The sequence below is a fragment of the Serinus canaria genome, chromosome 13 (genome assembly GCF_022539315.1).
Source record: "Serinus canaria isolate serCan28SL12 chromosome 13, serCan2020, whole genome shotgun sequence".
Lineage (NCBI taxonomy): Eukaryota > Metazoa > Chordata > Aves > Passeriformes > Fringillidae > Serinus > Serinus canaria.
The window spans coordinates 9,599,634-9,624,165 of record NC_066327.1 but is presented as its reverse complement, the minus strand read 5'-3'; the positions used below and the strand labels follow the sequence as shown (position 1 = coordinate 9,624,165).

Here is a 24,532-nt window from a genome sequence, read left to right as displayed (position 1 = left end):
CATTTTGCTTCAGTTGCAGCATGGATGCCACAAGAGAGAAACCCCCAGCCTTTTAAAAGGGGCAATCCTCCCACATTTGTCACAGCTGCCCTACTGAAGTTCAGTTCAAGAGAGCAGTTAGAGATTTTGTGGCAGAAAATCCATTATAATTAATGAGCATTTATAATTAATGGCTGGCCTGATGTAGCCTTTGAGGAGGATCACAGCTTTTCTCCTTATGATCTCCATGCAACAATTTCACTTTATGATCACAACCTTTCTATCTACTTAAAAACTCAGCAATGGGTTAAATGATAGCAGGAGTTAGATAATTCCACTATGAACCAAAGTTAAAAGCTCTTTGGTTTGCTGTTCTCAGAGACTGCACTAACTGTTCTGATTATGAAGCATGAATTTTAATAACAATACTGTACTGTACTCCTCACCTGCATAGGTTCAGAACTAATTAAAATACAACAGGAATGTATCTGCTCCTGTCTAGGCAAGGAACATGACTGAGTAACAAGATCTTCCACACCTCAAAAGAACCATCTCTTGCCAGCACTGCTTTCCTCTGCAAAGTCAAAAATCAGGTAAAGTTTTTACTTTACTAATGGGGGAAATTAGTTGCAAGTATTTCTAATTGCTTGACATTTCATGCAGTTTCATGAGCACTGTTACAGGTGGGAAAAGGAAAATGCTGTTTTTCTAACTGATAGTGGAGTTTGAGTTTCTCAAATTTATTTCCATGAAAATATGGCAATAAAATTAAAACGAATTGTCTTGCTCCATGAAGGAGCAGCTATTCCAGAAGCAATAAGATTTTAGATTATTAAAATAACCCTTGTCACACCCTGATAGATTTTATTTCCAGGTACATTCAACAAACCCCAGTTGCAGAGCAGGTTTGCCAAGGGCATTTTCCACCTTTGCTGGGGTGACCATGGGGACCAGGGCAGCCCCTGCTCGTGGCCCTGCCTGGAGATTTCTCCAAGGCTTCCCAAAGCTCAGCTGCTCCAGCCCTGCAGTGCCATCCCCTGAGGCAGCGTGGGCAGCACCTTGCCTTGATTACTGCTAATTACAGCCTCCGGCAGGAGAGCCAAGGCACGGAGCTGTCACAGCTGGGGAAGGGGACACGGAGGACACAGAGGACTCACAAGGGCAAGCTGTGCCACCCTGGGTGGGTTCCCTCCTGCAGGCACTGACAGCTGGGCTTCCCACCCACTGATCTTGTTCTCCATCCCTCCCTGGCAGCTGGGCTTTCTTCTCCTCTGGCTCTCCTCAAAGCTCTGGGCAGCATCCTCCCACAAGAACAAGGAGAGGCTGCTCCAGGGCTTGTGGATCACCAGAAAAATTTCATCTGGTTCAAGGCTGGGTCTGCTCAGGCAGGGACAGTGCATTGTCACTTCTGCAATAAAATGTAACTGAAGAAGAAAGTGCTGACAATATGTAAATATGTAAAATTTTGTAATATCAAATCCTTCTCTGGGATTCAGACTCCACCCCAGAACAAGGAATAAACAGACACAGAAACCTGATGGACAGGTCTGAGAGGCTTTTGTCTCCCTTTTTGGGTGAATATCTTCAGTGGACAACACAAACCTTTCAGATCAGCTCTTCTGTAGGAATGGAAATGATGAATTTTCCCTTCCCTCGTACATCTGCAGGTGCTTTTAGAGAGCAGAAAAATAGGGAAGAGGTTGCTTTTCTCAATTAAGGATTTCATAAAAAGAAATTGAAACAAAGTTTTTGTTCTTCCATCCTACAGATAATTCAGTTTAGGACACAAACAGCATTTAATCTGGAGGGAGCCTGGTCTCTGCTGAGGACAGACCATCCCCTGCTATGGGCAGGCCCTGTTTTCAGAGGGGTTCTGTGTGTTTTAGAGGGGGTTTCCATCATAACATCAAAAAGACGCTGGAGTTAAAAACAAACAATGTGATTTCTTGAGTCAGACTGTTCTGAATGACAAATCAGAAACCACAAAACTGGTTTTCTTTATCAGGAAGCACACAAGCAATTAAACTCCCCAATCCCTGGCCTGCTGAGGAACACGGTGTTCAATTTGACTTTAATTTTTTCACAGTCATAGATGGAAATACATCTTTAAAAAGTAGCCAGCCACACTGAGGGACTGGTACTCCCCTGGGATGATGGTATAACTTTCCAGAGAGTGTCAAGAGCTTATTAAGATTTCAGCTTCATCACCCCCAGGGCTCATCTCCATCTTCCACCTTTGTTTTAGATGGTTCTTTAGTTTGTTGGGGTTTTTTAATTATCACACATCAGAGCACCTGGCCACCTTTCCTGATTAATCCTCTAGACCCCTGCAGGGTAAGGAAGTTTTACCAAGTCTGTTTTTCGAACTAAGGAGGAGTTTGCAAACTGAGATATTGCAAGTAGATATGTAGATATCTTGTTGCACAGAAATGACCAGAGACACCCAGGCTTGGCATGCAGAGGCAGGAACACCCATGGGCTGTAAAATAACTTCCCTCTGTGTGTCTGAGGATCACCCAGGTTTAATATCTTACTTTATTACTTGCTGTTGACTCCCCTCAGAGTGACAATATCAACCTTAAGCAAAGCAGAGCAAAACCAATAACCAGAGAAGAAGGAGGGACCCCATCTCCCCAGGCTGTCACCTGCTGCCTGACAGGCACAGCTGCCCACCACTGACAGACCCTGCCAGGGCTCACAACCAGAGGAGGAAAACCTTCTGACACCAGACAGGTGAGTTGTACCAGCAAGAAGCCATAAATAAAGACATATTCTGGTAGTAAAAGAACCCTGTGATGATCTGTGAAGCCTCACAAATAATCCTTGGCTCATCCCAAACACCTGAGACTGGCAAAATTAATGTGGGAGAAGGAGGGAGATGCCAGAGGATTTCTGCCTGAGAGTTCAACACTTTTTGAAGGGATGATGAGAACCCCCAGCCACTCCTGGTCTGAATTCCCTACAATGAAGTTAATATCACAGTTAAATAGGAAGTTTTACAGCATCCCAGTGGAACAGGCAGGAGGAGGGTTATACACCCAGGTGGGATATCTTTTGTGCAGCAGCCTGGAGAAAGGCTCCCTTTAATCCCTTTGAGAAGAGACATGAATAGGAGACATGTGAGAAGCACAATTTTCCACAGCCTCCCCAAATCTCCTTCTGATCCCCAGAGGATCTATTCAGGATGGGACTGATCCTGCCTTTTATTCATCTTGAAAGTTGGTGAGGGACTGCTGACACCCAAAGCAAACCATATTGAAAACAGAAACCTCGTTGGAGCTGTAGCCCCTCATCCTTTCTTCTCTTACTAAAATTCAACCCCCAATAACTGGGGTTGAACGCTGGCCATGCAGACCCAGGGATCAGCACACAGCCTTGTTACTGCACATCCCTGTCCTTGGACTTGCCTCCCTGTCCCAGAGAGTGCCAGAAACAGCCCCAGGGAGCAGCCTGGTGCTGCAGGGCCAGGACTGACGTGGTCCTGAGCCAACACAGGCAGGCAGCACCACAGTGCCCACCCGAGGGCTGAGCTGGCAGCCCTGAGCTGGGGGAAGCTTTTCTGCTGCTGCAGAGCCCAGCCCAGCTCCGTGGCCCCTTTTGTTCCCAGCTCAAAGCAGCAATGCTTGACTCAGGATCTGTTTGAGTGTAAAGGAGGTACCAAAGACAACCTTCCTCTGCAATTAAACCTTTTGCTTTTTCTTCCAGAGCACCTCCTGCTCGTGTTCTGCACGTGTGGATGTATGGAAGCTGCATCCCCAGGAGTGTCACTGGATGCCCACCCACATCTCCTGGCTGGGTGAAACTCTGTCAAGCTGGGCTTTGCCTGCTGAACACACCAAGAAGGTGACTGCACAGAGAAATGACAATTGTTGTCAGGACCCAGGGAATCCATGCATGACCACACAACCTCTCCCCGAGGGTGAAGCTCTTCACCCTGCAGAACCCCCCAGAAGCTGTGTGGAGCTGCCCACTCTGCTGGGCCAGGGAAGGCAGGGCAGGGAGGCTGGGATGCTCCCACCATTCAAGTACAGCCAGAGTCACTGCCCTGCACTCACTGGAGCCGTGGCAAAGCTGACTGGGATGGCAGGAGGGGTGTGGTGCTCACTGCCCATCCCATGCCTGGATGAATCACAACACTCCTCCCAGCCTGGAGAAGAGCAAAGGATCTGGATGCAGCACTGACCAAAGGGACACAAGGTCCCTTTTATAGAACCCCAGAATGGTTTGGGTTGGAAGGGACCTTAAGGTCACCCAGTTCCACCCCACTGCCTCAGACTTCTCTGGAAATTTCCTAAATGCTCCTGCTTTAGCTGGTGCAAACATGTCCTGAGGAACCTAATGGTAGAAGTTAGTTTGAAATAACACACACAAGCTCTTCTGAAACAAAACATTTTCATGACTTCTCTGCACTTGAGCCAATTTCTTCAGGCATCCTGCCCCATATTTAAGAACCAAAGGCAAGATCCCCACATTAGGTGTCTAGTGCTAAGTTTTATGGCCCTGCAGTTGAAAACATGTTCCTAAATATCTGAAACTCAGGCACCTGGAAATAAGTATTTGCCTTTGGAGCAAACAGAAAAGGAAATAATCCCTGTATGTTATTTTTATTTTCTTTCCTTTATATGGTTTTAAGCTGCTTTTATGCGGCACTGGAAAGTTACAGCCCGTGATTTGTTGCATTCTGGTCTGCTAATAGAAACATCCCCCTGCCTGCTGCTCACTCTGCAGAGCAGAAGGATCGTAATGCAGATTGTAAATGGTTGCATTAGGGAGAAAGATAATGTTTCTTTCCACTTTCATTTCCCTGGGCTGGTGTTTATCGTGGTAGGGGTTGCGTAAGCACATGAGAGAGATCATGCATTATTTACCAGGCTGGGGCTGGGGAAAGGCTCCAGCCCCTCAGAGCGTGGATCAACGCCCAGCAATTCCCACCCGCCAGGATTTGTGTTTGGTGGGAGCTGGGCTGGAGGATTGTTAAAGCAAACAGGATTGTCCTGCCAGCCTGGAGAGCAGCAGGGGGTGGGCTGAGGGGCACAGGCTCTGTTCTCCCTCTTCTCAGCTCTGGACAGTTTATGTCATCATTTATTTCACACCTTAGCAAGACTGGACCAGAACTGCCACCGAGTCACCTCAACCATCACCCAACTCCTCAAGGTCTGCTGGGGCTCCAACACACCTAAGAACAAAATGTCTTGCTCTTGAATGTTGCTGAGGGCACACAAACCCAGAGATGGGGTCACCCTGGAGGAGGGAGAAGCCTTTCCAGCCCCAGATTGTCCCCACGATGCCACCGGGGCCAGCGATGCTGACCCAGTTTCTAAGCAGGACAGGAAGTTGCAACACTCTAAAGTTTATTGTCATTAAACTCTAGCCAGTGTCAGAGGCCCTGTGTTTGTCCTTGTAGTGCCACTGCCAGTGCACATAAAAACTAACAAAATCAGCCACTAAATGCTGGCAGCTTTGGGAAAGAATTAAAAAAAAAATCCCCCAAACCAAGAAACAAACCCAGTGAAACTACTAAATAAGGAATAAGTTAATGAGGAAAAATTAAAAGGAACTGAAGACTTTAAAAACTCTTCCAAATTAAGGAGAACAAAGAGAAAGGATCAGCTCTTATGTTTGCAATTAAGGTGTTATTTATGGCAATTTAGCTGTTTTAAGATTAAGCCTGGATACAGTGCCACAGAAAATACATCTGATCTACTCCCAAGGCTTCCCATCAGTTTGTGTATGAGCTCCAGCCAGCCAGCCAAAAAGCAAGAGGAGTTCTGAACTCCCTGTGTGCACACAAAGCTCCTGTAAAACACCCCAAGGATTGACCCACATGCTGGACAGCTGCACTGTGACCCCTGGACACAATCACAGCTCTGGAACCCTCAGGGCAGGGATCTTCCAGGAATGAGAGAGGAGCAAAAAGGGAAAAAATAAAGATTCTGGTTCTGTGTCTATGTACCTGCAGTGAAGAGGGGTGGAAAAAGGGGGCTCAGGGGGGCACCCTGTGTGTGCAGGGCAGGGAGGCAGCCCTATGAGGCATTTAGTGGCACTTACAGGGCAGAGCAAACAGTGCCTCTGCCCTGTCCCAGCAATGAGGGAACCACCCCATCCTGGGACTGTGCCCTCCTCCCCAGGGACACACCCAGGGGAACACAGAGAACCATCCCATCCCATCCCATCCCATCCCATCCCATCCCATCCCATCCCATCCCATCCCATCCCATCCCATCCCATCCCATCCCATCCCATCCCATCCCATCCCATCCCATCCCATCCCATCCCATCCCATCCCATCCCATCCCAGGACTGTGCCCTCCTCCCCAGGGACACACCCAGGGGAATGCTCCCCAGGGGCTCAAGGGAGGGAGGGAGGGATGGATGGAGGTGAAAGATGCCAAGGAGCCCCTGGCACAGCCCTTTTTTCTGCAGGGAGGAAACACACCAATGACCACGACACCCCTATGCATCTTTTGTTGCATTTTCCCCCTATTACAGAGTTGGAAACACCTGCAGAGAGCCTGTATGTTAAACATTAAGACTGTGCACACTATTTGTAGGATTCAGCCTCAGATGCCTTCTTGGTTTTCCTACATATTAATGAAAACAATAAAGGAAATAAATAAAAAAATATGTAAAGCTTTGTTAAACTCAAAAACAGTTCAGAGAGGAGAGAGCTGAAGATGGGATGGTGCTGGGGAGACATTCAGCCTTGCCGTGCTGCTGCTCACAGAGTCCTCTCTTTGAAGGAGGCATGAAAGGAGACCTTGCAACATGAGAGTTCAAACTCTGTGGCTCTGTTGATTTTTCCAGCCCCCACGGCTGCCTGCCTCGGCATCCTGTTCTTTGAACCCGCAGAGTAAATAGGTGTAACTCCCGTGGCTCTGTGGGCAGGAGATGTGCTCCCGGGAGGAGCACTGGGGGCAGACAGGAAAAGCCCCTGCTGCCATCCTGGAGAGCAGCATGAGGCACTCAGAGCACGGGGGCTGAAAAACGGGAGGAAGAGAGACAAAGAGAGAGGAACAAAAGTCAAGAAAACCTTCCAGAGAGGAAGAACTCCTCGTGGATGACAGAGTCCCCAGGACTTGTGAGTAAACACACAGGTAATGGCTCTTCTGAGGATGGATGCAGGAGGATGTGAACAGCAATGTGTCAGCTTTCTGCCACCCCAGGGGTTTAACTGGAGCACCTGGAGCTCGGCAGGAGATGAGGAACATGCTGACCAGGGCCTCAGAGGGTGGTGATTTGATTTGATTTTATTCAAATCTAACTGACCAGAAGATTTCTCTTCATTCCTCCCTCTCTCAGCAGAAATATTTATTATGCTAAGTGAAATGTTTAACCACGGGCACTGTTGGCTGCAACAGCTCATCATAAGCAGCTTTAGCATTTGCTGGGATCAGCACCCTGGGGCTGGAGGTGGTGTTTTCCTCTGCCCAGTTACTCTTCTCGTCTCCCCTGCCCATTTTTCAAGTTCCACTGCGTTAAAATAAAAGTATTAACGGCGCTTATCTGATGCATGGGAGATTGTGAGAGCAACCTGGCGAGCAGCCAGGAGCTAATAGCAGCATAAAGCAATTTGCTGAAAAAAAGAATTAACATGCTAATTGTCAGGCTGGAAAGGGTGCTGGGGATCACAGAGGAGTAAAAAAAAAAAAAAAAAAAAAAAAAGGGACATTGATTACTCTAGATTTAAACAATAAAAGGCTGAAGAAGAAAGAAAGGTTTTGAGGGAATTTTCTTCTTTTTTTGTCCCGTTCTCTGCTACCCTCCCCCAGCTCAAAACCTCCAGCCAGAGTCTCAGGCACTCACGGGAATTTATCCGAAGATCTCTTCCTTTTTAGCATCGTGTCAGTGCCAGCTGCACCGCGGGCTGCGGAGCTGGTCCGCAGCTCACCAGCCCTGCCCTGTGCCCTGCCCTGCGCACGGAGCGAGCCCGGGGCAAAGCCGGGTCTAAGAGAGCCCTGCCTGCCCTGCCCACCGAGCGAGGGGCAAAGCCGGGTCTAACAGAGCCGCACTGCCCCAGCCCGCGCCTGGGCTGAGCCCAGCGCTGGGGAAGGCTGCCAAAGAACTGACCTTCGCCCATTCCCAGGCAAGATTTTTTTGGGGTTTCTTTCTCGAACAAAGGGACATCGCTCTTTTTTTTTTTTTTTTAATTATTATTTTTTTTAAATTTATTTCTCTCAAGGCAATGAAAGGAGCGCCTGGAAAGCTCAAGTAGAAAGCTCAGCCTCTTCACGCTGGCTCCACAGAGCGCCGTTAACCGGGATTAAGAAAGTCAACTAAAGCTTCCCAGCACCGGGATTCCAGCAGCACGGAGCCTCCCGAGGCAGAGAACCGCGACGGCAAATCCGGCCGGATCTCCAGGCAGGCAGCAGCTGCCTCTCCGTGCAGATGCCGTTTAACCCCGGATTTATGTGCATCCCACTTCTGCAGAGCAGCTGGAAAGCCACCGTGCCTCCCCTTGGCGGACAGTGAGCGAGCCGGGGCTGCTCCGTGCCCGGTGCCAGCCGGGCTGAAGAGGCTCCCTGTCCCCCAGCCCATGCCGGAGCGGTGGCAGCGGGCTCGCAGTGTGCTCCCAGAGCTGTCTGCACATCCCTGCTCCGTGCCCGGTGCTGAAGAGGCTCCCTGTCCCCCAGCCCATGCCGGAGCGGTGGCAGCGGGCTCGCAGCGCGCTCCCAGAGCTGCCCGCACATCCCGGCTGACCGGCAGATGAGCCAGCGCATTTCCCCCAAAGGAGGAGAGCCGGGGGAACCAGGGCCAGGACACGAGGTACCTGTATCATTTTTGATTAATTAATATTTGTGGGTAAATGCTGTAGATATGAGCCAAGAAGATTTAAAAGAAAGTCGCTGAGCCGTGCAAGTGAATTAATTTGTTTCAGACAACATGCGGCTGGGTTGCATCCTTTTACAAGCAGGAACATTCTTTCTTTCCCATGCCAAAGACTGACTGCGTTTGCTCTCCTGTTTTACTTCTGCTGTGGAAGAAATTGAAGCAAGAATATGTATAGTGAATTGCTCAATTCTACCAGTGCCACTGAAGCTCACCTAATGATCCAGACCAACACGCCCTACCTGAGCAGCACTCCGAGACCCGTGAGCTCCTCTGCTCTTTACATGTCGACAGCCAGGGTGTTAAAAGAAGGGGAAATAAATAAGCCAGACCTGGTGACTTACATCATTCTATTTTTCTTTCTGTTCTTGACCGTGACATTCATTGTGTTCTTCATAAACTGCCAGCTGAAAAATTCTTTTTTTGCTACTCTTCCTTACGACAGATCGCTCAGGGAGGCGAGGAACCCGTGGAGGACACAAGCTGTCTGACACTTCTCATTCCAGCAGGAGCAGGCACCACAAACCCTGTGCAATAAGGAGTGAGTGCCATGTGCCAATGCATGGATGGGAGCCCCTTTAGAGTAGTGGGCAGGAGGAGATTGCTCAAAATTCTGCTGTGTGCCAATCTGAGTAGCTGTAAATAAAAAGCTCTGTCAAAACTGAAGAGAATGCTTTAGCAAATTGATCCAGTTTTTGCAAAAAATTGCCCCGTGATTCCAGATTAAGCTGTGTGTGTATGCAAATGTCATCATCCACCCATTCAGTGTCCATACAAGGATAATTGTATTAACAACAATCTCTGATTTGGGCATCTGCTGGAGCTTGTTCCCCCATGTTTATGAACCCAAGCATCAAATGTAAAAAAACAGTGTATTTACCTAACAGCTCCACAGAGATGAGTTTACTTTCCAGACCCATTTCTCCCAACTGCTGCTGAAACTGCAAGGTGATTGATGCTGTGGGAGTCCTGCCAGGCAGGACGAGAAAATGAAAAATGTTTATTTAGGCTTTTGATTGTCATTATTTTAAGGGTGTTTTTGATGTTTGAATGCATCATTGATCAAGTCTTAAGGTACTACTTATATGAAACACTTACTACCTAAGGAATTTATTTTCATCTTTCATAAGCTGCAAAGGAAATTATTTGCCACAGCATGAAACCAAAATAATCGAGATGGGGAGAAGTGGGAAAAGAAAATTAATATATTTAATATTATGCAAACAAATGAAAAGTGTGAGCAGAGTGCTCCAATTTTGATACACAAAGTGGGTAAGTTCTGAAAGCCATAAAACACAGCTTTATAGGAATAGTAGCTTTACTTTACCACTCCTTGCTCTTCATCTAAATCTAGCCCAATTAGAAGCATGAATTATCAATATGACACCAGCTTGATTCAACACTGGTCACTGGCAACCCCTACCATTTCAAATTACTCTCTGATTTTGTTCTGAAATCAGAACAAGAAAAGCTTCTGCTTAACACTGGTAGGCAACAAGCTGTTTTGTAGATGCTGATTTCTTGTAAACTTGCAGTTACAGCACAATTCCAGATGAAGCTGCATGAATGTGGGAAGAGTGTCCATAATTCCCACAAACAGCAGGCTTTGGGTTTTTTTAAAATCAAATGGCTCAACATACAGGAGAATTGCAGCTATCCAGAATCACCTGGATACAAAATCCCAAATCCTGTTTAGCTAAAAAAACAGTACTAAATCCTATTTTAGCTGCAGTTTTGGGTATTGGATCATCTGAAATGGGTTCAGAGTGGCGTCAGATGCTGCTCCTAACCCTGTTCTTGACCTGCAGAGTACTCCAGAGGAGCTGCCTGTATATATGTGTACATAACTGATTTCATCCAAAGGAGGAGATTTTACAATGCAATTACACACACATACAGGCTTGCACTCAAGAACACAGACAAAATGTATATATATGGAAGTGTTTGCAAGCTTCTTCTTTTTTAACCCAAAAATTGCACAGTTGATAACTCTTCCATGTAATTGTCTTTGTTACCATGTTTTATTTTGCTCCAATAAGCTAAACTACTACATAACAGATTTCAATATTTTATTCCTTGATACGTGGCCAATATTTCCTCTGAACCAAATTTAACTGGTGTAATTCCAATTAATGCAGAAAGCAACAATAATTGCAAAATGTATTTCTCTCAGCCCTTTTTGAATAAATCAAGTTTCATCAAATCAGGCATTTCTTATTTATTTTTAAGTAATGACAGCTTGTTTTCAGCTACCAGCCATAATGAGTTTGGTCTAAGAATTTCTGCTGGCAAAAGCCTCAGAACCTGACAGAGCACAGGTTGCTTTGCACTCTTTATTTAAACATTCAAGAATAGCTCCAGAATAATCTTATATTTCTCCACAGCCTGGTTGGAGTAACACTGCAGAAGAACCTGTCATGCTGAAAGCATTAACTGATTTTCTGGGAATGCTTTTATCCATGCCCTGTGTTGCTCTCATCAATATCCAGGATCATTTCTATTGCAGCAGAAAGTTTCATTAATGATATTCAGGATCATAGAATCCCAGAACAGCTTGGGTTGGAAAGGACCTTAGAGCTCATCCAGTACCACACCCCTGCCATGGGCAGGGTCATTTTCCAATGCCAGGTTGCTCCAAGCCCTTTCCAGTCTGGCTTTGAGCATTTCCAGGGATGGGGCACCACCATAATTTGCTTTAAGGACATTCTTCTAGCAGGTTCAAGTCCTGATTTCCTGGTGACAAGCAGCTGCCCCAGTCACACACAGCAGAGTGTGGCCAGAGCTGACACCAGCAGATCAAAAAGTCCAGTTCAGCTCTGCCAGGGCAGTGTCCCCACTGAACACTGGCTTTACCCATGGTCCTTGCTCTCCTACACATTTTGAGAGCCAGGAGCTTTACCTACCTGATATTTGAAACATTTAAACCAATGGAAGATGGATCAGACTGAGATGGTGAAAGGAAGACCTGGATTGTGCTCATGGCATGTTTGTGTTTGGGAAGTTCTTTCTTCCAGAAACTACATGTATAAGTAGAGAAGTTTACTCTAAATCCATTAATCCTTACAGAAAGTCTCCAGGGCAACAAGGAACACAGTCACATCTTTTCAAGTTTTTTTCCTCTTCTTCCCCTCCTGGTATCATAAAATTCTTCCCTGCAGGGCTGAGCATCTCCATAGAGCACCACTGGTGAATTCTATTCATGGGTCACTCCTAAGTTTGCACTTTTAAGTTTAATATACTGCATTTACCTCAATTTCTTAGAGGAAACCTAAGAATTACTTCTATTAAAATCTTTTAGTGACACTGCTCACCAGAGACCTGAAATCTTAGAAAAAATAGTCTCTATTTGGCTCTTACAGAAAAGAGCCCGTTCTGTCTGTTTTGTGTCTCAAGTCAAAGTCACACACACTGCTCAAAGCTGTCTCAAGTGGCTCCTCAGTTTGCCATCAGCAGTTCCTCAAAGAGACTTCAAAAAATCAGGATTTGCAGGAGTGACTGGGTTACACAGCACTTATTATTTAGTCCTGGAAATAAATTCTGTTATTGCAAACAACAAAGTTATTTCTCAAAAAGAGAATGGAAAAAAATATTTATAAACAACAAAACAAAACTGGCCTTAGAACAGAAAAGCTGCTAATTTAAAAGGTGTGGGGCTTTTCTTCCAATGCCTTATGAAAAAAAGGAGCCCTGCAAGAAGTTGGAACACAGAATGGCTGGAGATGACCCAACAGCTTCTATCCCCCAGAAAGTCACCGTTCAACCCCCTCATCTCACACCTCCATGGGAGTGTAGTTTTACAGAATTTGTCTTTGGGAGGGAAAATGTTATCTAAGTACACTTATTTCTGAACACAACTTGGAAGCTTATTTTCCAGACCTAAGTCTGAAAACAAATTGATTTCACATTAATCTGCGTGAATAAATCCCACTGTCATTATGAGACTTTTACCTTGCCCCTGCTGTCCCACATCACCTGTAGGAGGAACATTTCTGTGCCATGGTCCCTGTCTGTGCAATCCCCACTTGCAGTGCAGCAGCTCAGTCTCTGCTAACTCAGAGCATCCCTCTGGTGACAATCAAACCAACTCCTGCCTGAGGCAGGGGGCTGCAGGAGGTGACAGTGACAGAGCTGCCGTGACACCTCGGGTGTGCTTCTGTCCTGCTGCTCCTTCCTCAAGCAGAGCAGGGGCAAATCAAACAGCAACAGAGAGTTCAGCAATTAAATATGAAACTGACTGAGCTGGCAGAAAGCTGCTCTGTACTCCAGGACAAGAAAGATCTCTCCTGTCACAGGCTATGGGACACCCAATTTGCTTTTCACATAGCAGTGAACAGAAGCAGCCTCTGACTTATTTAACACACAGTGTAGGTTGGAGAGGGGGTGGTTTCACCCAAAACTTTTTTTCCATCTGTAAAAATCCCATGAATAAAGAATTTCAGAGGTTACTTTGGCTACCTACTCCCAGGGTTGTTACTGTGCCTCCAAATTCTCCAGAAAGACAAGTAAGATTAAAAAAAAAAAAAATCATTTTTACATTATTTAAAACTTTTAATAATCCAAGTATTTTGTTTGCTTGCTTTTTACTTAAAGAACTATTCATAAAAATCCACATAAAGCTTCTGGAAAGCCAATAAGCCACTGAAACTTCATCTGAGATCTTGCTCAAAAATTAGGCTGTATAATCTGTGAAATACTACCACAGTAGTATTTCACAGATTATACAGCCTAATTTTATTAGGATTTTATTTTATTTCTGGGGATTATTATTATCCCCAGAAAATCTTCTGGGGATTTTCATGGCAATCATTGTTTTGGAAGCAAACTCATGAAAACAGTACAGTATCAAGAGTTTAATTTAAAAAAAATACATTTTTACCTGAGTGACTGGATTCTCACTCAGAGGAAAAAGGTTCTTATTATTGAGAAAATGTCTGAATTTCAGAGCATTACTGCAGGTGGCAGTCTGCTGGTAAAATTAAATCCCAAAGCAGGAAGCCCAGACAAGATAAAGTTGTATCAACATTTTCATTTCAGTTTTATACTAAAGAAATCATTAGTCATTGAGGAATTGGGATTCAATGTTTTTGTACACATCCTGCCAAAAAAAGATTTAATATATGCACAACACTTTTCACCCTCTACTTCTGCAGTATCTTGGTAAACAAGGGAAAAGTTTTCTTCCCCTCAGTCTTTAAAAATAAGCTAATATACAGTTCACTAAAGTTCTAAATGCACATTTTATTGCAGCAGTACTGAGTTACAAGAGATATCTGAGCAGCCTTCAATTCACTGAAAGGCTCTTGGTCAGCAGTTCAAAGCTCAACACATTCAGGCACGATGAGTTGTTTCAAAATGTTATGGTTGGCCACAGTGGGGAAAAAAAAACTCCAACCACCCCCAACAGTCAGCAGATTGCTGAGGTCTCACAGAAATACTTCAGTTGGTAGTACAAAAAACAGTTACATAAGTACTATCAAAATGATACCATTTTGGCTGGCTGCATTCTACAAGAAAAAAGAACTCTTTAAAGTGAAGTTAGAAAATAATTTAAGTCTCTGCTTCTGAGAGCACAGCAGCTTTCACATTACCAAAAAGCTACAGAAAAGTATTTTTAAAATGACAGGGTCACCTTTGTGTGAGGAATATGGACATGGAGAGGGATCAGCACGTGATAAATTAACCCCTGTAAACAAATACTTGAGACACAGAGTTACAGAAAAAGGAAATCAGAAGAATCTGTGGGGTTTTTGTTTTGTTTATTGAAATATGAGCAGCAGTATGCAAAAAATATCTTTAAAAACATAACATAGCAAAACCTAGTAATTTTAAAATTAACAAAATAAAAAGATGTTTAGAGTTAAATGAAAAAACCTCATTGCTAGAACTGTGTTTTCTACAATGTAAACAAAAGCATAAAGGTTATGCTTGCAACAAACACAGAAGCAGGTTTATGGAGCAGCACAAGAAAGCAACATTATATTGTAATCTGATGGTTTGGTCTATTGATTGAATTCAGAATGGGAAAACCTCCTCAACAGAAACTTCACAACTCCAGAAGAAAGTTAGTCACATGTTTGTCATTTGAAGCAAAACATTTAGAAAATGGTTTGGTTTTGGTTTTTGTTTCTTTGCCTTTCCAGAAACCATCACCAGCAACACTTTGAGCAAGTAAAACAATATCCTGAAAAAGTTACTATTTCAGACTAGTGAGGAAGCCTGACACATTTCAATGTCCTCTAGAGTTATACTGCAAGAATCCAAGTTAATCTTACACCCAAGAATTGACAACTTTCACACTGTAATACTGTGGGGGGGGGGGGAATCATTGCTTCAAGCAAAACTAAAAGAATTCCAACATTTTAAACAATTCTATCCTGAACTGTAACACCTGGGCTGTTTCATCATTCTTTTGCCTGTTGGGCTGTTCTGTCAGATTTGTCTCTCACTGGTCAGTCATGTTAGAAGGTTTTATTTTGGTCCTGTAGAGTCTATAACCCAGTGTCAGCCCTTCATGCCTAATGCAGTTAATGAGTGTGACACACAAGGCACTGCATGACTGCCAGCAAGGCCCAGGTGTGCAAGGAGCAACAGCCAAGCTGCTGTCTTATCTCAGGGACTGTGAAAGGATAAGCCTGCTCCAGGCTCTCTGCTGGTATTGCCAAAGCTGTCAACCAGTGCTGGGGCTGGTGCAAAGCAGAAAGAGGCCCAGAAAGAAAATACACTACAAGAGCCAAATGAGTTTTTACTGAGGAGTAACATTCAGTCTAAGCTGGGCTGCACTGGAAAGGCTCCATCTGCCACTACCACACCACTGGCTGAGTCAATCTCCCCATCCCTCTCTCCAGACCAAGGGGTGATTTCTGCACAGTGTGCTGTACTAGGAGCAACACTCCCTGCTCTTGTGACACTTTACACACTGCTGGCACCAAACAACTTTCTATCCAATCTATCCATGTGCCCAGATCTGAATATTGTATCAGCAGCACAGAGGAACAAAACAGGATTAGCAACACCATGAACCAGCAGTACACAGAATCTGCTAACCAGAAAGCTCCCAAAAAGCCCTACTAGGAAGGACAGAGATGCAGGATGCAGACAAATGTGGCTGGGTTTGCTCATGCAAGCCTGCCCTGCCAAAACCAGCAGTCACAAGGATATCCCAGCACTGCAGCTATTGCAGTTCCAGAATATGTACACGAGCAGAAAAATGCCAGAGCACTTTAGTACTTAATGACAGCAGCAGAAGTGGGTTAACTGGATATTATTGCAGAAATTATGGTTCAGTGCATGGGTAGCCAATCTAACCACAATACTAGCACTAAACACCAGCTCTGGCTCACAGCACCCACTGCAGCACCCATTCTTGAGTCATTCAGTTGGCCACATATAAGCGTACAAGTGAACAGAGAGAAGCCAGGTGAAAAACATTTTGGATAAAGTAAAATCTTGTACCTACAACTGCAACTTTTCCTTAATTCAATGTGCCATGTCATTTATTACATAAGCTAGTCAAGAGATATAATATTCTGTAGTGTTAAATATACATATTCAGCAACTTGACAAACGTCAGGCCCCAAGAAGAAAATAGAAGCAGGATCCTGTGGCCAACTGACTTGGCATCTTATTCAATCAAAAGAACTGTCTGTGGGTTGCAGCTCCAAAGAATGAAAGGGAAGAAACCAAAGCTAAGTGGCAAATAATGTTAACTCCCCTTCTCCTGAAGATGCACTCATCTGTTTTCAAACATACTTGAGAAACTGTTTAAAAAACAAAACAAAACACAAAAAAACCAAAACAGTAATACAGAAATTCCTGTACAAGAAACATTAGGGTTCTGCAGAAGTGTTACAGTTTATTCCTTTAAGGCAATTCATAAAAAACATTTTAATGACACGTAAACAATTTTTATCCTCTAAGATCATTTGTTACTTAGGTACCATACGATGCACGATTTCCACATTTGAGAAGAAACTGTCATTCAACAGAAGACACAAGAACTTGTTTAAAAAATAAATTTTCTCAGCATTGCAGTAATTAACTGCAACACATCTTTTAATAAGTATTTGCATAAAAGTTTTCAGCCTCTCCCCCAAACACTGAACCCTTTTCTAAAAAGGTGTTCAGGAAAGAGGAAAAAGCAAGGCGAGTCTAAAAAATATAATAGGGTCTTTCTGCATGCAAAATTTTGTATATAATTCACTTCTAACTCTCTTAACATGTTTCTCTCAGCCTCTTTTTTATGATATAAAGGACAGAAATATGCATATGTTATGTAATTGATTTTAGTGTTCAGTACAGTGTTTAAATTCTCTACTTTGCCAAATGCAAACATCATTAAGTTCAACAAAGCCAAGTGCAAGGTCCTACACCTGGGTCCCAGCAATCCCAGACACAGCCACAGGTAGGGCTGAGGAGTGACTGAGAGCAGCCCTGTAGAGAATGACTTGCGGGTGATGGCTGATGAAAAGCTCACCATGAACTGGCACTGAGCACTCCCAGCCCAGAAAACCAACAGAATCCTGGGCTGTACCCCAAGGAACGTGGGCAGAGGGGGAGGGAGGGCACTGCCCCCTCTGCTCTGCCCTTGTGAGACCCCACCTGCAGTGCTGAGCACAGCTCTGGGGTCCCAGTGTGAGAAGGACATGGAACTGCTGGAGCAAATCCTGAGGTCACAGTTCTGGTAAGAGGACTGGAGCACCTCCCCTGCAAAGAGAGGCTGAAAAAGTTGAGGCTGTTCAGCCTGGAGAAGGAAGGTTGAGTGGAGACCTCATGGCAATCTTCCAGCATCTGAAGGGGCTACAGGGAAGCTGGAGAGGGACTCTATCTAGAACTGTAGTGACAGGACAAGGAGTAACAGGTCCAAACTGAAAGAGGGCGAATTTAGCTTAAGACATACAGAAGAAATCCTTTACTGGGAGGCTGGTAAGGCACTGGCACAGGTTGCCCAGAGAGGCTGTGAATGCCCCCAACCCTGGCAGTGTTCAAAGCCAGGCTGGAGAAGGGCTGGAGCAACCTGGTCTGGTGGGAGGTGTCCCTGCCCATGGAAAGGGAGGTTGGGACTGGGAGATCTTTAAGGTCCCTTCCAACCCTTAACATTCTGTGATTCTTTGGATGTTAGAGAGAAATTCCATTGTCATATTAACACAGTCCTTCAATTCCATAAAGATGCCAACCACAGCTACAAGTCTTCTGATTGAAGCCCTGCCATCAGGGACAGGATCAAGAGCACAGTTTTATGCAAGCTACAAAGAAGTGATTACTTTTGGTCATTACCAAGAGGTCTGAATTAAATTACATGATCTGGAAGTAAAAGCTTCTGCATTCAGTTACTCATTTGCTAAGCCACTCACAGTCTTCAAAGAGACTCAAACTCATACTTGAAAGTGAATTAAATACAGTGTAATCACTAATACTGCATAATGTCTACTGAGAGACTAAAAAGGCCTAACACAGATCAATTCCAGACAGGTAAAATAAACAGCTAGAACACCAAAAAGAAAACAAAAAACTTATTCCTTCCAAAAAGTAGTAAGCACTGCCATTTATAAATAGTAGTGCTTATGTTAAAATAGAGAAAGGTACCTAAAAAGAAATAGCCTTGGCAACCAAATCCAAACGGCATGAGTGTAAATCAAAGCAAAACAAGAATCACTACTCCAGAACCGTGCAGGATGTTTACCTTGGATCAATTACTACTTTAAATGGTGGTTAAAAGAGATATTACAAAACCAAAGTGGGAAAAGGCTAAGAACTGCTATTCTGCATTAATATACAATGTGTTTATGACAGCATTTTCCAATAGAAAATACAAGTGTTTTTACACCACTCCAATATTTGTAAAAAGTATATTTCATGTGTACATTAAAAAAAAAAATCACATTGTTCAATCTGAGGCAAATTAGCCATAATAAAGTCTAATTTTGCTTATGACAGATGTCAACCTTAAGATGTTAAAACACTAAGCTAAAAATACAGCTTGCAAGCTGGAGCTGCACATGTTCAAACAGTTTCATTAAAACACATTAAAAAATCCCAAATTATGATATGTATTTATTTTCTGAAGTCAGTCTTCATTAATTCTTGTCCCTACAGGACAAAAAGGTTTTCCAGTTAAGACATTTGTCTGTTTAAGTTTTAAGGGGAAGAAGGGGAAAAGTGTTCTGAATTTTTCAATAGACTATTTTTTCCCTTAGGGCTCAACTGTCACTTAGGCATCACAAGAACAATTTGAAATGTAAAACTGATTAGCTATACACAATGGAATTGGTCACAAAGGGATCTTTAAAAAAAGAAAAAAAAGTTAAATCATAAGATCCATTCTCCATATAGCTCACAGTATCCACTGGAAGTTTCTCTAGAATTAGAGTAAGTTCACTAAAAATAAGGCTGAAGATGGAATTGCAGCACTATGAAACAGATGAGATGGGATTAAGAGGGGAACCCATTTGTGTAAGTACTTTATCCAGCCACTGGAGGGGCCCATGAAGATGAATTTCTATCCAGCATGGGGTGCTCGTGACATCCTGCCGGTGGTATTCAGCTCCCCAGCCCTAGAAAATGAACAAAAGGGTACTGAGCAATTTGAGGACATGCTTGTCTTTTAAAATAACTACCAACAAGAAACAGAAACTCTCAAGATACTTATCTAGTCACACTGATCTAAATGAACAAACCCGTGGCCGTGAAGGAGCAGGAGGGAAGCTGCACCTGGAAGCCTCAATCAAGTCTTGCGTGCTACAGCCTCCTGTGGAGCTCACAGCTGCCTTGAGGATGACTCCTGGCCATGGCCACATCTCTCTTCTCTTTCAACCTCCTGCTCCCTCTCCTCCACACTCTCAAACTGAGAGGCATTTGTCATAACTGACAAAACCCATGAGACATCTTTTGGACAAGATGCAAACAGAACACTTGGAAAACCCAAGTTTGGACTCCACACTAAACCTGAGACAGACAACATCTTGATTAAATAATGCTCAGGAAACCCTCCTGTGAGAATAACAGCACACCCTGACTTCAGGAACTCAAACCATGTCTTTTTTCCATTACCAGGGATTTTTTTTAAACTAATCATCAATTTGAAAAAGCTGAAAATTTTCTTCAGTAATTATGCTCCTTTCTACTCACATTCTTTTAGTGGAGAATTCTTCTACTCACATTCTTTTTTGTTATTCACCCTACTCCTTGAAACTCATGGTCTAAAGACCATGAACTTAAATCTCCTTTAACAAAATTACAGCAACCATAATGAATAAATTCCTGTCCTGAATACTGAACTGAATACACAGCCAACACAGATTCAATATAGAATCTGTGCTTTTCCTTTCTTGCATTGATTTCCTTCTCCCTCAGTTAATCACTTTAAATATACTTATAATTGAAAAGAACCACATCAGTCCAGAACAGCTTTGCTACAGTGCTAATGGAATTACTGCTAAATACCCAAACCCACAATAAACTTGAAATACTCTCAGAATAATTTACCTTTACAAAACTCATTCGAATGGTGCACATTTTGGTGAGCTCATATACTGCTTCAAATCCATGATTGACAGACTGAGCTAAAAGCTGAGCAAACTCCTGATTGTTAAAAATCTTCAGGCTGCATCCACTGGGAATCTTGCATACAGTTGTTGGATGAAAGCCATGGTGGTAGTTGCAGTTCCTGCTCTGTACAAATATGCTGCTATCACTTAAACACTCAGCATAGACTTCTCCACCAACATAGTAGAGATGAACTCCTTGAAAACAAAGAAAAGAACATTTCAAATTACTTTGTTGTCTCTGATTTCGAGGTAGTTATCTTAAATTCTATTTTACTGGGGGAAAAAAAGAGTAAATTTCTGCCTGAGGAGGTTTTCAGGAAAGCTTTTGCTTGCATTATAACACACTACCTCATTTCAACACAGAAGGCTCATGAGACACCAGCCACTAGGTGTCCTTCTCTGATCAATTACAGAATAGAATGAAAAAATTACTGCCACATTTCAATTGTTATTTCAAGCTATTTTTCTAGAGAATTTATGTGAATTTATTATTAAAACCCCAGTTTTATACACCTGGCAGCTTCTGCCTATGCCAAATAGAACAGAAATAGAGATGTCCTGGGAGAAGGGTCGGTGATGGGACATGAATGAGAAAGAATATCCACAGTCTGTTCTGATTTTCAGTACATTTTATCAAGCTGAAGGACAGGTAAGTCCAACTAGCTGCTCCACCTAATTACCATCAGGGTTTACAAACCTTAACATCAACAAAGCCCCCAGATTAATCACATCTGACTACACTCAGCTACGCACATGTTTTGAAGTCTATACAACATTATTATTGACTGAGAATTAATATATAAAAGCTGCCCATCCCTTCAGCACCCAAACTCGGGGGCTCCCTGCTGCTTCACTGAGACACCTGCCTTCCCTCCCCTGTCCCAGTTTTACATGCTTGGGATACAGCTCTAAGTCTTCCCTGCAATACCCTGAGAATCCACTAAGGACCATCCTGTGATGTGCCAGAGGAGGCTGCAGCAAGTCAACAGATGCAAGGTAATCTTTCAGACAGCAGCCACTGTTGAGAACAGTGCTAGACCTACTTGGGACTAAGGTAGGATGGAGCTTACAGAGGAACTGTTGGCTTCAACAACTACAAGTAGCTGTCAGAAAATCTGGGGTGCATTTTCACAACACAACCCTATTTATTTAAAAAGGCAGTGACCACCACTTGCCAGCTACAGTAAAAAAACCTTAGAACATAGGATTGGGTGGTTCTAAGGAGGCAAAACCTCAAGACCTTTCAAGCAAAAGCCATAAACAAACAGTATTTTATCTCTAAACAAACTTAATGGTGATTGTTCTGACAGCAATTAAGCAAAGTTTAGGTTCAATAATTACTATTAGAGATGCAGCCATTTTAAAGCTCATTACTAGTCTACAATATGATGATGGGTCCTGGTTACACTTCTGACTTTAGGCAGATGCACAAGATTTCTCTCTCAATGCCACTAAAAGGAGTGAGCCAAACAAAAGAGCCTCATGCCCCACAAATCACTTGTTCCCCTTTATATTACTGTTTTATTTACAAATTTTTTTGGACAACTGTATTGCAGAGCCAAGTTTCTAACAGACACAAACAGAACTTCTGGTCTCCAAATTATCTGCAAAATTTTGTCATATTTATAGTTATTTCTAATTAAAAGAATGTTATGGGAAAGGGTGAACTTTATCAATCAAAACTCAAGACCAACTTTACAAAATGCTCTTAGGTGGTAAAAAGGCTTCTAAGCATGTGCAAGAGAAACAGGGGTCTCCTCTCAGGATTGAGTTAATCACAAAAAAAAAAAAAATCAGAAAAAGCGTTCTACAATTTAAGATAATCCAGGCACATTCCATCAAAGATGAAAACTGTGCATCTCTATGTACTATCAGCCAAAACAGTACAGGAAAACTAGAAGATCTTGCAAAACCTGCTGTCTCCAGGAATCCCTCCCACACACATCCACACCCCATGGATTCACTCAGACAAATGAGCCCTTGCAGTTTTGCATTAGCACTTCAAAGTCCTGCTGCCAACTCACCAAGATATTTGAACATACTGTAGACAGAAGGTAATACCTTACAACAACAAAACCAAAAAAATCTCTGACATACTGCAAAGGTGTATGCAGAATTTAAGAAGCAGATATAATGTGGAGTATCATAGCATTTCCTGAAATGTTTCTTGGTGCTGAAACACAGTACATTTACCCTAACTTTGGGCAAGCCCCAATGGCAATCTAGTTTGCTAAGGAAGGGGTAATATTTTGTCTTTTTAATTAATGACAAAGAAAAATGCATGCAATTCCTGACTAATTAGAATCAAACCATGCCTAAGTTGTTTTCTGATACTGGAGAGGTAGATAATGTATCACATCTCAGATTACCTCTAGCACTCTCATTTATCACTGCTCCAGTATAGAGAAATAAAACCAAGGACTTGGTTCATAAGACAAACTCAGCTTCACCTCTGCCATAAGACAAACTCAGCTTTACCTTTGCCAATGTGCCGCCGAGTGTTCTCGATCGTTGAGTTGCGATTAACGTTGGAGAGCAAACCTAAGCAGAACCTGTTCTTGTTATTGGAGGGATCTGTAAAGCCATCTACTAAGACACTTGTGGAAGATGCATGGAAAGCCTCCCCAACACGGTTATTTAACTCATAATACACAATGGAACACCAGTGCTTCGGTTCTTCATAGGCAACGGGCTGAACATCTGAAAAACAAATGGAAGCAACAGTTCAGGAAAGAGTTAAAACACTAAAGCTACAACTGTCAAGCAGATCTTCCAAAACACCAACAGCTAAGTAAAATCTGAGTAAACAATTATGATGGGCAAGAAGTGTCCTGATTATAACCTTGATTTTGACCTTGTGCATTTTAGTTGGCCAGCTGATTTTATGATTTTTTTCCAATTTTAAGCCTGATATTAAATAAAAACAACCTTACACATATACACACAGAAAAGACTATGTGCTAGCAGGTAAAATATAACCCTTCTGCTCATTTTTAAAAAAAATCTGTTATAACTGGTATTTTGGGACTCAATTTTCAGAGCCTTTGTGCAAATGTTATTCCAGCCACAAGCAAAGGTAGCAGAAAAAAAATGAAAAAAAATCCAATTCACTGTAAGCAACATTATGCACCTGAAACTTTGAAAGGGAAAGATGAAAATAAATAAAAGCAAGGTAAGTTTTATTTCTCAGTTATGTCTCTTACAGGCCCAGTTTGCCTAGGAGGACTGCTTCCACCTACCAGCAAGATTTACTGGCTCATCTGAAGTTATTCATTCAATTTGGTCATGAGTTGCAAGACACCAAACTATGTAATTTTACAGCAGACTATACAACTTACCTCTGGTAGATATATTTGGCATGATCTGAGGGATCATCGTATTGCTTGTGTCCATAGACTGTGAATTATCCTGCCCCATTTGTTCATCAGGGGGCATATATGCAGGAGGTGGAGTATCAGCTACAAACATGAAAAAAATAAGAATAAACTTCAACAATTTAGAGTATTTATTTTTACATTCTACAGCTGTAAACATAAAAAAATATTCCCAAACAAGATGTTAAAAAATTTGGCCTCATTTTCAAAGAAATCTGAACACAGCCAGCTGTCTTTACAGTAAACTCCTTCAATAGCTGAAATTTTACCTATGGAACCAATAACAAGATTAGAAACTTGAAAAAAAATAAAAGATGCATTTTTTTTCCTTTAATTTTTTTACAAATGCACTCCTGCATTTGGGCTTGATGACTCTGCTTCCCCCTTTTTGTCACACAAACATGAGCTTTCTTGCCTACCCTCTTCTCAGTGTTCAAAAACAAAGCAGTAGAAGAAATAACTATTTGCTTAGTATAACAAAGGCCTAGAAGAGTTTGGGGGATTTGCTGCTCCTGGCAGGCTGAGTTCATTACAGAAGTGTGGATCTGTTTTCTTCCATCAGCACAGCACTCAGTGTGGTAACACCCCACTATGCCCCATAAATGCACCCACCCCACTGATTGCAGTACTTGGCCAACAGATACCCTCTGACTGGGACACTTCTGAGGAACTGAGCAACCAGACTACAAAGATTAGGCCACTGAGCTAGTGACAGAATAAAATCTTTACTCTATTAAATTCCTAGCTTTATAAACCACACCAATAATCAGACAGATTCAGTAAAATTTCTTTCCTTTATCCCTATCAATT

General features: G+C 43.0%; 2 protein-coding genes across 5 annotated transcripts in view; one reads left to right on the top strand and one right to left on the bottom strand.

Moving 5' to 3' along the window:
• Positions 1 to 6,820: 6,820 nt before the first annotated feature.
• SMIM32 (small integral membrane protein 32) lies at positions 6,821 to 10,039 on the top strand. Of its 2 annotated transcripts, none has more exons than XM_050979794.1 (2): positions 6,821 to 7,057; positions 8,159 to 10,039. In XM_050979794.1, exon 2 carries the CDS (start codon positions 8,976 to 8,978, stop codon positions 9,294 to 9,296), a length of 321 nt encoding a protein of 106 aa, XP_050835751.1. In that variant the 5' UTR covers positions 6,821 to 7,057; positions 8,159 to 8,975; the 3' UTR covers positions 9,297 to 10,039. The 2 variants fall into 2 exon arrangements, with proteins under 2 accessions (XP_050835751.1, XP_050835750.1); XM_050979793.1 differs by having other exon boundaries at positions 6,823 to 7,073.
• A 4,505-nt stretch (positions 10,040 to 14,544) lies between these two features.
• SMAD5 (SMAD family member 5) overlaps positions 14,545 to 24,532 on the bottom strand; it is a 30,249-nt gene continuing 20,261 nt past the window's right edge. For all 3 annotated transcript variants that reach the window (XM_018915399.3, XM_009091392.4, XM_018915400.3), the window contains exons 4-7: positions 23,687 to 23,806; positions 22,827 to 23,048; positions 20,287 to 20,543; positions 14,545 to 19,355 (exon numbers count right to left, since the gene is read on the bottom strand). In XM_018915399.3, the coding sequence (XP_018770944.1) occupies positions 19,212 to 19,355; positions 20,287 to 20,543; positions 22,827 to 23,048; positions 23,687 to 23,806 (743 nt within the window). In that variant the 3' untranslated portion in view covers positions 14,545 to 19,211. The remainder of the gene's footprint in view (positions 19,356 to 20,286; positions 20,544 to 22,826; positions 23,049 to 23,686; positions 23,807 to 24,532) is intronic.

Coding starts and splice junctions, on each gene's coding strand:
- SMIM32 (XM_050979794.1), top strand. CDS start 8,976: ATGTATAGTGAATTGCTCAATTCTACCAGTGCCACTGAAGCTCACCTA.